The sequence below is a fragment of the Scyliorhinus torazame genome, chromosome 7 (genome assembly GCF_047496885.1).
Source record: "Scyliorhinus torazame isolate Kashiwa2021f chromosome 7, sScyTor2.1, whole genome shotgun sequence".
Taxonomy (NCBI): Eukaryota; Metazoa; Chordata; class Chondrichthyes; order Carcharhiniformes; family Scyliorhinidae; genus Scyliorhinus; species Scyliorhinus torazame.
In genome coordinates, this window is record NC_092713.1 from 96,189,253 (window position 1) to 96,205,204 (window position 15,952).

The 15,952-nt window shown below is 44.9% G+C and overlaps 1 protein-coding gene and 1 long non-coding RNA gene across 6 annotated transcripts in view; one reads left to right on the forward strand and one right to left on the reverse strand.

Annotated features, from left to right (window-relative positions):
- pde4ba (phosphodiesterase 4B, cAMP-specific a) overlaps window positions 1-15,952 on the reverse strand; it is a 1,458,049-nt gene that overhangs the window by 52,232 nt on the left and 1,389,865 nt on the right. For 4 of the 5 annotated variants that reach the window (XM_072511114.1, XM_072511113.1, XM_072511116.1 and 1 more), the window contains one exon: window positions 1,550-1,643. In XM_072511114.1, the coding sequence (XP_072367215.1) occupies window positions 1,550-1,643 (94 nt within the window). Of the gene's footprint in view, window positions 1-1,549; window positions 1,644-2,797; window positions 3,162-15,952 lie in introns of those variants that run through there. The other variant, XM_072511117.1, reaches the window with a different exon arrangement.
- On the forward strand, window positions 388-4,937 carry LOC140426398 (uncharacterized). The gene is made up of 3 exons (XR_011948197.1): window positions 388-768; window positions 1,516-1,614; window positions 4,056-4,937. It is a non-coding gene; the product is annotated as an uncharacterized lncRNA (long non-coding RNA).

Consider the following 15,952-nt stretch of genomic DNA (forward strand, 5'->3'; position numbering starts at 1 on the left):
CTTTTATGGATTAAGCTTTTAAAGTACCGTCGCTGCTAATGTGTACCAAAGGCTTCATCCAATTCCATATGAGAGGTTTCCACAAGCAGCAAATTAATAAATGACAAGATAGTCTGTTTTTGTTCCTGGCGGTGTTTGTTGAAAGTGGAATGTTGGCCAGGAAAATGTCAGAAGTCCCTGCTTTTCTTCAAACAATGCCATGGGATGTTTTACATTTAGTTGAGCAGCAGGCAGTGCCTTGTTTTAACTTCTTAGTCAAAAGATCAGCTCAGAAAAGACTAGATAAATCAAGCAGCAGTGGTTAGATTATTCTAAGCTTGAATTTTAAAAGATTTTGGTAATGACTTTCAACTTAGTTATCTGGGTGGAAACTTGGCACGGTGGAAGGCTATCCTATTGTATTATCAATGGAATGAAAATCAGCAGGCTATGTAAGGGGATGGGGTTCTGTGCAACAAGGCAATAATGCTCAAAATTACCAATATAACAGGGGGAAAGGAAGATGAGCAGTTCCACGTTTTGAGAAAGAATACATTAGTGTAAGAGATAGTGTAATGAGTGGTGATTTCAACACAAGAGACATGGAATGCTCCACAGGATGCTCTATGGCTGCACGATAGCACAGTAGATAGCACAGTTGCTTCACAGCTCCAGGATGCAGATTCGATTCCCAGCTTGGGTCACTCTCTCTGTGGAGTCTGCACGTTCTCCCTCTGTCTGCGTGGGTTTCCTCCAGGTGCTCCGGTTTCCCCCCACAAGTCCCAAAAGGTATGCTGTTGGATGAATTGGATATTCTGAATTCTCCCTCTGTGTACCCGAACAGGTGCTGGAATGTGGTGATTAGGGGCTTTTCACAGTAACTTTGTTGCAGTGTAATGTAAGCCTACTTGTGACAATAAAGATTATTATAATGTTGTTATTATTTGTAGCCTAAATGAGGAAAGTCCCAAGAGAAAATGATCAAAACTGTATTATAGATAAATGAAATGACAATTACTGTGTTGTGTGTGTTAGTGGTTCTAGAGAGAATCCTGCTTTTGATATTCCCTCTTAGTTGGGAGTTACCTGGTTTCTGATGACTGCACATCAGTGTGTGTATCTGGAGATAATAGAACAGCACCCTATGGTTCTCCCTGTTTTTGGGTGTCCCATATGACAAAAATTCATGCTCTCTATCTTCTTTTGTCAATAGTTTTTTTTTTTAGGGTGCAACTGTAGCAATGGACAGACAATGTCTTGGTAAAAAAATAAACAATAGCAATGATGCAGCTTTCAGTATAACTCCAAAACTATTTACTGGATCACAAGAATTTTCTTAGAAAAGGCTATTACACACAAGACATCAACCGCTTACAGGAATTGAGAAATCTTGAAACCACAGAAAGGATAGTGCTACACATGGCTACAAGATGTTGTAGCAATAAAAAGTACTTCTACTACATGTTAATTGTTTAAACACTTTTAATCTTTGTGAATATTGGTATTGCTATTATTTTTGCATTGTGTGCTCCTTAGGTGGTGTCATGGAAAGGTGGCTTACAAGACTCACCTAAAAAGGTGTTGGAAATGAACTCGGAGACTTGGTTACCAGAGCGGCTCATCTCCGAGAGATGGGTGAGCTCACGATTCAGCATTCTCTTGAACTGTTGATAAGACAAACACAGGAATCAGTACCCACCTTTCCTGCAAACTATTCAATGTTACTTTTGAATCACATTCTTTAATTGACAAATGGATTGATGATGGAAAGTAGTAATGGAAAGAATTGTGACATCTCCTGTTTATTGTCGTACTTCAAAGCAGTGACAGAGTTAAAGCTAAGCTCAATTTAAACCTAGATATTTAACAAAGTAAAAAGCTGATATTCCAAAACACATCAAGTTTCACATTTTTTTTGTTATTTAATAGTTGTTATCAGACAGTTTTATTTAAAAGTTAAATATTCAATATGAATATAAAATAGTTTGTAGTGAAGAATGAGTTGCATTTAACTATCACACAGAAAAACTTTCTTCATAATAAGCAGTGAGATTCTAATTATATAAGAATGTTGGTCTACTGAATGAATTCTAACAAAGACAGGATGACAGAACAAAATATTTTCATTTTAATTTGAATATAAAATTTTGGTTGAAAAGGGTATGTATCTAAAATTGAATAATATTTATTTAGATCATACAGCTGTTTAATTTTAGAATCCACTGCTCCCTACTTCAAAAGCTGGATTGATTTTTATTTGAGGTATCCAAAATGAACTTTGCAGGACATCTTTTTTTCTGTTTTTAAGAATCTGATTAGGGCTTAATGCTCTGTTGTTCTAAGAAGTATTAAAATTTGAACAGTTCTGACAATTTAAAATGTGCATCTGAAAGGGAGTTCTGAATCGGTAAGACTCATCTCATAACAGGTATTGTAAAGAAACCTTAAATATGGCACAAATGTTTAATGGTAATAAAAAAAATAAAAGTCTCATCTCCTCTCTGTCACACAACTAGTTCTAATTGCATCGTCTTATCAAAAAGTTTTAAATAAAAATTATGATGTTTGCTGGGATTCTCCGGTCGGCCCATCTTTGCTCATTTCTTTCTGTCTCCTTTTCTCTTAAGAGATAACATTTTATTTGAACCATACCAACTTTACAGATATCCATTTGAAATTTAAAAAGCAACCTATATATGTATTTGAGTCAGCTGTCAATAAGTGAAAACATGTTGTTGATATAAAGGTTTCTGCATTTGAGCTTACAGCCACATATCTACAGCAAAAACACCTGTAATTTTGAGATAAATCTACTTACCTTAATATAACCCCAAGAAACAGACAACAAATAATTTGCTTCAGGCATTTTGGCCCGCTGGACAACTGGAGCAACAATAGTCGTGTATAAAAGAAGCGATCTAGCTGGACAATTCCACTCGCAAAATTTCAGTCGTAATAACCAAAAGGTGTAGCTGTTTCGTTAACAGCTTTAACGTGAAGTAATTTTTGCCTCCAAAAGAAATCACAGTATCTTTTCACTGCATGAGGAAATCCAGTCCATGCAATATATCCTTGGAGAGATAGTATCTGCGCGTTAGCACTGACAGAATTGAGATAATGAAATCAGGGGTCACATGGAGCCAAAAACCATACAAGTGTGTGCAGTTCACAGCACTTATAAATTATGAATAGCTCTAGCTTCTTGGATGGCTGGGGGGGGGTGGGGGGGGGGGTGGTACTTCAGATTAGTCTCTGTATATAGGGACAGAAAAAAAATCTTTCGTCTGCAAGCTTACAGTGTCGACATCATTTCAACAGATATGGGAAGTGACAGAAAATGGAGGATGCCCTGTGCACATTTATGTAAATTAAATACAGATGGTGTCCCCATTTCATCAGAGAATGTAGTCTGCTTTTTGCAGCCTCCTACACCATTGTCAGAAACTTTCACCACAATGACAATTTGGTGAAATGATATCAGGAACAGATAGAATGATGAGCTAATGCATTGTCTGCCCTCTCTGTTGCATAAAATGAGTGAGAAACAAAAGTAGTTTGGAAGATTATTTATAATAATCTTCTGAGCAATTCTGTGAAATTTAGATTTTTCTGCCTTGTATTTGTTGACAAACGAAACAAATTAAGGATCATTTATACTGATCATTTTCCTATCTGAAAACACAAGCAATTGACTTTTCTCAGAGGCAGAAATGCTTTATTGTTTAAAATGAATCACTTTATAACTAAAAAGTATTGGGTATGTCACTGCATTCTGCACTCTATTATAGTTGCACTGCCATTTGAGACAGACTTCCCCAGTTATAAACAGATTACAACCTTTTTACTACAGTTTTCATTAAAGTGTGAAAGAAATACTGCATTTCTTAGACAAAGGGGAAAGAAAGGCTCAATATTAATAATGTCACACTGGGTAATGTTCAAAGCTCGACTATTTTATGGCGTTTGCAATTATTTTTCACCTCTGCGTTTTCCCACAGCATTTCCCCTTTAATTCCGAGATGAAGCACAGTGCCTGCATTGAAATGTTATTCACTCTTTATCTGATTGGTTTTCAGCTCCACTGCAGTGACATCAGCTAGCTTTTTCTGCACTGCTGATAAAGAACATTAGAACATGGGGAGACAACTGCAGCAAGGAGCCCCAGAGAATCTGGAAACTGAAGTTCAAGCAGCACTATGAAAAGAACAGTATAGCTCCATAGCAACCGCATCACATGACATTCCTCCAGCTGGTTACTATAAGATTTCCCTCTCCATGTTTTATTACCAGTGAACAATGGAACTGCCTGGTTTTGAAACGGTGTTGTGCTCAAATATAACTTGTCTTTGCCTCAGCAAAAGAATAACTGTCATTAGCATACAAAACAAGCTGTACCTCTTGCCTTCTCCAAAAATTTCTACCTCATGTTAATTGCATTCTAAGGTCTGATGTCTTTATTGATTTATCTTACTACCAAGTAAAATAGAAAGCAATAATTACAATAATGATCCCTTTATTTTTTCTTCCTCCTTTCCTAAAGGATTTAATGATTGAATACCTTTCCACAGGTTTGACTCTTAGATTTTACCCAATTGACCATTCTTTATTTGTAAGCTTAAAACTTTGAAGCCAGAAGATTATTTAATTGCATGGGCGGCACGGTGGCATCGTGGTTAGTGTGGTGAATGTATGATGTCAGTAATCCACCATTGTATTTGTATCTGTGTTGTTGCCCTTGTATTTGTATCTGTGCTATGCTGTTGCCGTTATGGGCTCCTCCTATGGGCCATTGCGTGGCATTATCCATAGGGGAACATGTTGGGGCCTGTATGGGCTCTGCCCATGGCTCCTCCCCTTGAAGGGAGGTATAAAGAGCAGTCGACCTGTAGGTGGTTCTCAGTATTGGATCAGTCGCAGGCAGCCACTGTTCTAAGTTGATTAAAGCCAGTTTACTTCTACTCCTGTCTCGAGTGAATTGATGGTCGTATCAATTTAATCAACTTAAACGCAACTATGGAATCGGCCCTCAAACCTGACCGACTGGAACTCGATTCGCAGGCCGCGGAGGCGAAATAAATTTTTTTGCACTGGCTCCGCTGCTTCATGTTCTTGGACAATGTCATCATCTGCGGCCATGATCAGCAGGAACACGATGCCAACCACCACATATTTTTCCAAACCGCCCAAACCCTAAACCTCACGTACAACAAGGAGAAATGCGTTTTCCGCACAACCAGACCAACCATCCTCGGCTACGTCGTGGAAAACGGGGTTCTAGGACCCGACCCTGACCATATGCGCCCCCTCCTGCAACTCCCCCACCCCCAGTGCCCCAATGCCCTGAAAAGGTGCCTCGGGTTCTTTTCATATTATGCCCAGTGGGTCCCCAACTATGCGGACAAAGCCCGCCCACTAATCAAGGCCACCATCTTCCCACTGGCGACTGAGGCCCGCCAGGCCTTCAGCTGCTTCAAGGCGGACATCGCCAAAGCCGCGATGCACGCGGTGGACGAGTCTTCCAGGTGGAGAGCGACGCATCAGAGGTCGCTCTCGCCGCTACCCTCAATCAAGCAGGTAGACCGGTAACGTATTTTCGCGCACCCTCACCACCTCTGAAATTCAGCACTCCTCAGTCAAAAAAGAGGCCCAAGCCATCGTGGAAGCCGTACGGCACTGGAGGCACTACCCCGCTGGTAGGAGGTTTACCCTCGTTACCGACCAACGATCGGTAGCCTTCATGTTCGATAATACGCAGCGGGGCAAAATCAAGAACGATAAGATCTTGAGGTGGAGGATCGAACTCTCCACATATAATTACGATATAGTATATCGTCCTGGGAAGCTCAACGAGCCCCCAGATGCCCTGTCCCGTGGCACATGCGCCAGCGCGCAAGATGACCGACTATGGGCTATTCACGATGACCTCTGCCACCCGGGGGTCACCCGGCCTATCCACTATATCATGGCCCACAACCTGCCCTACTCCACCGAGGAGGTCAGAGCTATGACCAGGGACTGCCACATCTGTGCGTAGTGTAAACCGCACTTCTATCGACCAGATAAGGCCCACCTGGTGAAGGCATCCCGGCCGTTTGAGCGCCTCAGTATTGATTTCAAAGAGCCCCACCCCTCCAATAACCGCAATACATATTTCCTCAACATTATTGATGAGTTCTCCCACTTCCCCTTTGCAATCCCTTGCCCCGACATGACCACGTCCACCGTCATTAAAGCCCTACATAGTGTCTTCACCCTGTTTGGTTTCCCCAATTATGTCCACAGTGACCGGGGCTCGTCATTCATGAGCGACGAACTGCGTCAGTACTTGCTCAGTAAGGGCTTCGCCTCGAGCAGGACTACCAGTTATAACCCCAGGGGAAACGGGCAGGTGGAGAGGGTCCAGCTTCTACACTCCAACCCCCCAGCCCCCAGTATGCTTATATCAAACATCCCGATGGCCGACAGGATACGGTCTCCCTCCGGGACCTGGCGCCCGCCAGTTCCACCACCATCACCGCCCCCCCCCCCCCCCCCCCCCACCATATCCTGCTCAACCTACCATGACCAGCGCCCCCTCCCCTATATGGCTCCCACGCTCCCTCCCGCCCGCCATCCCCCCTTCACCGATCCACAGGAATGAAGCTCCAGAAGAGAAGCTCCCGGAGTCCACATCTGTACCCGCACCGGCGCCCACACGACTGATGCCAGCACGGACGAGCTTGACACCCGGGCCAGCAACAACACCAGAGCTTCAGCGATCACAGTGCATAATCCGTGTGCCGGACCAACTGAACTTCTGCACTGTAAATTCAATGATAATCTATGATTAATCTAGGACAAAGGTTCGGCACAACATCGTGGGCCGAAGGGCCTGTTCTGTGCTGTATTTCCTATGTATTTTCTATGTTCTATGAACTTATGAACCCGTCACTCCCGCCGGACTTCATTTTTTAACAGGGGGTGAATGTGGTGAATGTATTATGCCAATACTCCACCATTGTATTTGTATCTGTGTTGTTGCCCTTGTATTTGTATCTGTGCTATGCCGTTGCCCTTGTGGGCTCCTCCTATAGGCCATTGTGTGGCATTATCCATAGGGGAACATGTTGGGGCCTGTATGGGCTCCGCCTGCATAAAGAGCAGTCGACCTGTAGGTGGTTCTCAGTATTGGATCAGTCGCAGGCAGGCACTGTTCTAAGCTGATTAAAGCCACAGTTTACTTTTACTCCCGTCTCGAGTGAATTGATGGTCGCATCAATTAGCACTGATGCCTCACAGCGCCGAGGTCCCAGGTTCGATTCCGGCCCTGGGTCACTGCCTGTGTGGAGTTTTCACGTTCTCACCGTGTCTGCGTGGATATCACCCCCACAACCCAAAGATGTACAGGTTAGATGGATTGGCCACGCTAAATTGCCCCTTAATTGGAAAACAAATAATTGGATACTCTAAATTTAAAAAAGAAATTGTGTGCAGCATCACAGCTGAGACAGATACCACACCTAGCATCCTCCACATGTGGCTGCGCAGCAAGGGATCTCTTGATAATGATCATGAGTGTGGGTACCCAGGTACATTTTTTCCCTTCTCTAAACCAGTGACTCCCCAATTAACTGAATACAGACTCGAGATTAAATCTGACGCCTTTCAATCTGTAAGGGCGCGATTTAACGGAAAAGTGTCGAAAAGAGTAGTGAGTGGGAACTACCATGAACTTCTTGACGCTCGGCCCGGTGAGGCAGTCACTGCTATGAAACAGTAGCATGGTGGTTAGCACAATTGCTTTACAGCTCCAAGGTCCCAGATTCGATTCCCCGCTGGGTCACTGTCTGTGCGGAGTTTGCACGTTCTCCCTGTGTCTGCGTGGGTTTCCTCCGGGTGCTCCGGTTTCCTCCCACAGTCCAAAGGTGTGCAGGTTAGGTGGATTGGCCATGCTAAGTTGCCCTTAGTGTCCAAAATTGCCCTTAGTGCTGGGTGGGGTTACTGGGTTATGGGGAAAGGGTGGAGGTGTGGACTTGGGTAGGGTGCTCTTTCCAAGAGCTGGTGCAGACTCGATGGGCCGAATGGCCTCCTTCTGCACTGTAAATTCTATGTTAATTGGTCCATTTAACAAAGCTCCACAGGAGTCTTGCCGTAAATCATGGTCCCGCTGGCTGATTCGCCATGACCATGCTTGGCAGCCCCTGCCAACAATGGAGCACAGCACTTAAGCCGATCCTGCACAGCCGACCCGACCAGGCTCGCAGCCATGCCACCGAGACGAACAGCCCCATGATTTGGCGATGCCAGCACGAACGAGCTTGACACCCGGGCCAGCAACAACACCAGAGGGGGCAGGCAGAGGGATGAGGGGGGGGGGGGGGGGGGGGGGGTGACAGACGAGGTGACTTCCTTTGTGAAGCGGGTGAGAATGAGGGCCTTCCTGGCCCTCATTGCTTGCCGGACCGTCGCCTCAGCCGCCTGTCCTCCTTCCTCCGGCTGGTCCTGTGGGTCCTCTCCGGGCTCGTTCTCCAGCCTTCCTGGTCCGGCGCCTTCTTGTCCTTGTCCACGGAGGTGAGCACATATTCCTCCCCCACCACCCCCAGTACGTCGCCCCGCTGCTGTGCCAGGTTGAAGATGACTGAGCACAAAGCGGGCGACCATACTTGGGGTGTAATGCAGTGCACCACCAGAGTGGTCAAGGCATCGGAACCACATTTTGAGGAGTCTGATGCACCACTCAGTGACAGCCTGGGTGGCCGCATGGGCCTTGTTGTCTTGGTTCTCCACATTGGTCACCAGCCTCCGTACTGGCGGCATTAGCTAGGTAACCTTATCCCCCAAGACCCAACCAGCCATCCTGGGGTGAACCTTGAAGAGGCCGGGTATGTCAGACTGTTTCAGGATGTAGCTGACATGCACACTCCCTGAGAAGCATGCACACACGTACATGATCTGCAGGTGGTAGTTGCACACGAGCTGAATGTTCAGGGAATGGAACCCCTTCCTGTTGATGGAGGGCACTCCCATTCAGCCGGGTGAGCGCAAGGCGACATGTGTGCCATCTATTACCCCCTGGACCTGGGACACCCCGGCGATGGCACAGAATCCTGCTGCCCAGTCATCTTGTCAGGCCTGGTCCATGTACAAGTTTATATAGTTTTCTGCCCGGGCAAACAGGGCATCCATGACTTCACTTGTGGGTGATCCTTGGGAGATGCCACGCAAATCCCCGCTCGAGCCCTGGAATGATCCTGAGGCTTAGAAGTTCAGGGCTGCGGTGACTTGATGGCCACTGGGAAAGGGATTCTGAGCAATAACTCCCATGCAACATGGCACGCCTACTCCCAGGGATCCACTTGGGTTGTGGGAAGTGCCGACTTAACTACAATTGCCAATTCTGTATTAGCAATAGCCTTCAGTCAAGCAGCTTGAGGCCTCCGTGGTCAGTGGGAGTTATCGATGGTCGGTCAGGCCCCTGGAATGGAACCACATAGTCCAGGGGTTGGCATAGTGGACCCAGGAGTGCTGAGACACCCATCTTCGCCGCCCCCTCCAAGCCTAGACCAGGCTAGGGGCGGCCACCCCCCTTCTCCGCAACTCCCCTCTCCAGATGGTGGCCCACCCCAACCGAGGCTGGCTCGCCAGTGGCTCCCTCACCCCCTTCCAAGTACTGGGGCAGAAGATAACTACTCACCTCCTCTGCTCCCTGCAGCAGCCATTCTGCCTGCTTCACGTTTTTAAAAAGGACTACTAATCAGTGCCCGGGTGACCACTTGCTGGGGAGTCTGTTAGATAGAGGGGTCGCTCCCATTAATTTTATGGAGATTGGGTTTTAGTGGTGATCATTGGTTTCTCGCCACGCTATGGCGGGATCCATATTTGGCCAACGGGAGTGGGCTGATTAGATAACACTCAGATCAGCAAATGGCGCGGTACTCATTTTGGCCTTTCATCGCGCTCTCGCTTAAACACAAAGCGGCCTTTAAAATGCGCCTTATATTTCAAATTTGATTATTTTCACTGCACTAAGCCCCTTAGTTTGATCAATCAATATATTTATCTTAAACAAGAGCTTACTTGTCAAATTTGTTTCTCATATATTGGCTTATGCTAACTATAAGGGTTTAACAGAGAAACAGTTACTTCTGACTGTTCAAAAATAGGCCTTAATATTGTGAAGGAATGTTGCTGTTTGTCCATGTTAAAGTCCAGATTTATTTAAGTATATTAGAATGTGTCTTGCAGGGGGATCTCCAGTGCAAACCGTATTGGTATACCCGAGAAAAATGTATTCTGCACACTTTTATATAGTAATATATAAAAGTTGTTTTTATTAATACTGTGGCTGTGATTTGATGTACCTTGATTTCAGGCCAATGATACTAATGATTAATACTACATTGTTTTTTTAATATAAAGCTCTTGTTCAATTTTTGTCCCTGTAAATCTGTTTCGACTGGAAGGAGTTTCGCATCACATGAAGACTTGTCATATTGTGGAATTAACCTCATTTAATTTGGCACCATCACAGATCCTGCACAACATATTAAAGGAGCAGGAATGAGATTCATGTAGAGTGAAGGAGGTATCAGCAAAATCACCATTTCCCATGGTCCATGAAACAATGGTGAATGAAGGCTCAGACAAACATACAAATAGGTTATGACAACAAGCCCACCCTTGAGTGAGGCGAATGTGATCATCTCAGGGTGCACCTGCACCCTAAATCTGTTATCCAGCTTGCCTGCATTAATGGTTAAATGAGCAGGTTTAAATTTTGTGCAGTCTGGATAACTAAAATTGACAGAACAATTTCTTGGAGTACAGAAAACTTGAATTGACCAGTTTTAGGGTTCCATCTCGGAGTTGCCAGTTGCTGCTCTGAGACTGCAGTTACAAGATTGCCTGTTTTGAATATTCAAGTATTATATTGTGGGGAAGATCATGTTTGGACTATCACATCATTGGACACCCCGTCCCACCCCATTCCACACCTGTCACTTTGCTCGGGTCCACTTAAACTCGAGGCTGATATGTTAGTTTTAATGTCTTCACCTGTTTACTCATCTAATGTAATCACACCAGAATACATATGGGGAGAAAGCAGGTGAAAATAAACTGGTGTCACCACTCTATTCCCATACATTAACTTTATGCATTTTATAATTTTAAATAAAAGTCTATTTGGCAATTCAGGTAGGCATTCATATTTCATGTTTAATCTTGACAATAAATGTCAGCAACATATTTAACTGTGGTGGCAAATCAGTCTTGCCCTCATCCAATGGCTGTACTTTCCAGTTGGAATTAATGGGCGGCACGGTAGCACACTGGTTAGCACTGTTGCTTCTCAGCACCATGGTCCCAGGTTTCATTCCCAGCTTGAGTCACTGTTTGTGCTGAGTCTGCACGTTCTCCCCGTGTCTGCGTAGGGTTCCTCCGGGTGCTCCGGTTTCCTCCCACAAGTCCTGAAAGACGTGCTTGTTAGGTGAATTGGACATGCTGAATTCTCCCTCAGTGTACCTGAACAGGCGCTGGAGTTTGGCGACAAGGGGATTTTCACAGTACTTCATTGCAGTAAGCAATGTAAGCCTATTTGTGACAATGATAAAAAGATTATTACAAAATTATGAGAATTACTGGCTAGCCCCTGGCTGTGATCAGTTAACTCAGCACAAATGAAAACCAGGATATTATTGCCTGGCCCAGTACTGTAATGTTCTTGTCGGATGGCCTGATTTATATTACAAGAACACTTGTAGCTAAAGCTAGAAACGATTTATTAATATTAACTGTGGGTCAACTATATACAAAACAACAGATGAATTAACAGTATGATCATGCACAAGCAACCTTTCTCCCAGCTCTCCAGTCAGTTTGAGGTCACCTGACTCTAACATTCATTTATATGCTGATAGGACTCCTAGTGGTCAGTTGGTGAATTACAGCACAACCATATCACTACATTCCCTTTCGTTTGAAGGAATAAATTAATACATTATCATCAGTTTATTTACATGTGATATCATTAGCCTGTGATATCATTAGCCTGTGAGTCTAACAGTATTATTTATTTTCTTTAATTTTTTTCAAACTGGTTTAGCAAATATATATATATAATATATAAGAACAGCAAGATTAGTATGTACAAATAATCCAAACCTACAAATTGAGTCGATCAGATTTTCTTCTGACTCTGTTTGATCTTCTCAAAGTTTGACCTTGCTACTCAGAACCTGTAGATTCAATGTTCTCCATTCTCATGCTCAGGAACTGCTGAACTATCTGACACTGCAGCTGACGTTGATTCTCACGTAGATTTGTCATCCATCACATTGTTGTGAAAGTCTTCTCTGGTTTTCAAGCGTACGCGATGATTTCTTCTTAAAACCAACGCATGCGCGATGATTTCTTCTTAAAACCAAGCCTTCCTCTGTCTGTACATTGTAGGAATGCGGTGCTACTTCTTCAAGCACAATGGCTTTTCTCGATCAATTGCCTGAATCTTCTACTCTCACAATGTCATCACTACTCAGAGGCGGTAAAGTTCTGGACACTCTATCATAGAATTGCTTTTGTTTTGCTTTAATGTTTTGCATTTCCTGCTGTACTATTGCATTCTCCTCCTTCTTTTCCAAGTGTGGAAGTGTGGTACACAACGTTCTATTCATGAGTAACCCTGCTGGTGATCTACCATGTGACAATGATGATGCTCGGTAACTCAATAGTGCGAGATATGGATCAGATTGGCTGTCCATTTCTTTCTTCAACAATTTCTTAACAATATGAACACCTTTCTCGGCTCGGCTTTTCCATTGGCTTGTGTGTACAATGGACTCGACGTGACGTGATTGAAATCATACATGACTGCGAACTGTTGCCACACTTTACAGCTAAAACAAGGACCATTGCCACTCACGACGTCATGAGGAATTCCGTATCTCACAAAAATTGACTTGGTATGCGATATTACACTGCTTGACAGTAGAGCCTTTTCGGGATAGTTTGAAAAATAGCCTATGATCATTAAATAATCTTTCTCTCGTAGGTGAAAGAGATCCATAGCTACTTTCTGCCATGGCGCTGTAGGTAAATCAGATATTTGCATAGGTTCTCTTGTTTGCTTACAAAAATGCGTCTAGCATGTGTCACAACAACTGACCATCCTGTCAATATCCTGATTTATACCTGGCTAGTAAACAGAGTCACAGCTTTCCGTTTACCCTTCTCAATCCCGAGATGTCCTTCATGTATCCTCTTTCGTACATCCTTGCAAAGAGATTGAGGTATGACTATAGTGTTCAAATGAATTACCACTCCAGTAATGATACTGAGTTCAGGGGCGAGATTCTCCGACCCCCCGCCGGGTCGGAGAATCGCCGGGGGCTGGCGTGAATCCCGCCCCCGCCGGTTGCCGAATTCTCCGCCACCGGATATTCGGCGGGGGCGGGAATCGCGCCGTGCCGGTTTGCGCCCCCCCCCCCCCGGCAATTCTAGTCCAGCTGCTAGAATGCCTGTCCCGCAGGCGTGGATTAAACCACCTCTCTTACCGGCGGGACAAGGCGGCGCGGGCGGGCTCCGGGGTCCTGGGGGGGCCGCGGGGCGATCTAGCCCTGGGGGGGCCCCCACGGTGGCCTGGCCCGCGATCGGGGCCCACCGATTCGCGGGCGGGCCTGTGCCGTGGAGGCACTCTTTTCCTTCCGCCTTTGCCACGGTCTCCACCATGGCGGAGGCGGAAGAGACCCCCTCGACTGCGCATGCGCGGGGATGCCATGAGCGGCCGCTGACGCTCCCGCGCATGCGCCGCCCGGCAATGTCATTTCCGTGCCAGCTGGCTGGGCACCAAAGGCCTTTCCCGCCAGCTGGCGGGGCGGAAATCAGTCCGGCGCGGGCCTAGCCCCTCAAGGTTAGGACTCGGCCCCTCAAGATGCAGAGTATTCCGCACCTTTGGGGTGGCGCGATGCCGGACTGATTTGCGCCGTTTTGGGCGCCTGTCGGCGGACATCGCGCCGATTGCCGAGAATTTCGCCCCAGATCTTATATTGTAGAACTCCATATATTGACTTCTGGGCCAGTGTGAGTTGATGTTCCTCATCACCTCTTGAATAGTTTGATCTTCTTGGATCTCATGTCGTTTCGCATCTGATACTAGTAATAGTGTGGAAATAAGATTGACGTGCAGATCGATATCTTCAGCAATTTTACTACTAATATTTTCAATCCACGCTCTCGATAATGCATCTGCTAAGAACAAATATTTGCCTGGCGTGTAGATGAGATTGAAGTCATGGCGCTGTAACTTCAGCATCAACCTCTGAATGCGCGGAGGCATCTGGTTGAGATTTTTCTTCATGATGTTAACCAAAGGACGATGATCTGTCTCAACTGTGAAAGTTGGAAGCCCAAAAGCGTAGCCGTGGAATTTCTCCAAGCCGACAACTAAACCTAGGCATTCTTTTTTGATTTGAGCGTACCTCTGCTCTGTTGCCGTCATGGATTGTGAAGCATACGCGACTGGTTTCCAATCGTCATGGACAGGTTTGTTGACACTTTAATCTGCTTAGATGGATCAAAAAATGTGAGAACTGGCATGGTGGTTAGTGAAGTCTTGAGCTTCTTCCACTCATGCTTATATTGCTCAGTCCAAGTGAAATCCATTGTCTTGTGCAGGAGATCATGTGGATATGTTGTTTTTGCTGACAGGTTTAGAATGAATTTCCCTATAAAATTGATCATACCCATCACCCTTAAGGTGGCTTTGTGTGTAGTTTTGGCATGTTGAGAATTGCTCAGATTTTGGCCTTGTCAGGTTCAATGCCATGTAATGAGAGCTTGCCACCTGGGAATGTGACTTCAGTTACTCCAAATTGGCAATTTTGCTTGTTGAGCTTCAGCCCATTTCTCCTGAAGCTCGCTAGAACGTTAAGCAACTTCGTATTGTGCTCTTCTGTGGTTGAGTCCCAAATAATATCATCCATGTACACACATACACCTTTGATGCCTTCGATTATGTGCTCCATGGCACGGTGAAAAATGTCTGATACTGAAATTATGCCAATTGGCATTCTCCGAAAGCAGTACCGTCCAAATGGTGTATTAAAAGTGCAGTATTTTGTTCCTCTATCTTTAGTTGCCAGAAACCTTGAGATGCATCAAGTTTCATAAAGAATTGTGCACCAGCCATCTCAGATGTGATTTCCTCACGCTTTGGTATTTGGTAATGCTCTCTTTTGATATTCTCTTTAAGATCTTTAGGAGCCATGCATATGAGAATATCACCATTCTTTTTCTTTATGGAGTTTACCAAATCGATAGGCTCTTCTATCTTTCTGATTACTTTCAATTTTGTCATTCTGTCTAGCTCCTTTTTGAGGTGATCCCAAAGAGATGCAGGTTCACTTCTTGGTGTCTGTATCACAGGTTTTGCACCCTCTTTGAATTGTATCTTGCAGATGAATGGTAATGTACCAAAACCTGTGAACACATCGCTGAATTTGCTGATAATGTTCTCAGAATTGTCGGAGTGTTGATCCAATCCTTTGAGAATGCTATATACCAACTGCACAAGACCTAATTCTTCACAGGACTGATCACCAAATAACGAATCCAAGCCCTTGGATACAATACAGAATGGGATGGAATGCTGGACACTACCTTAATGTGTGCCTTTGATCACATCAATCCTTTGTCCTGATCTTTAAACTGTTTGTTGGTGTGCGAGCAGCTGCAGGAACTTCCTTGCCGTTTTGGAAAAAGGGCGGCAACCGGAGTGCTTTCCTCCAAGAAGACACCGCCATCACTGAGAAACATTTTAGAATGCTGTACTGCTAGCTCGTGAGCCTGACAAAACTTAACTGTTTGTTCCAAAGACTGCTCCGATTCCCTCAGCATTCATTCCCTCAGCTTATTTTCATTCACACCAAACACAATCTGGTCCCAAATCATGGAAGATTCCACCACAGAAAACTTACAGGTTATAGCTTTTAGCTTTAAA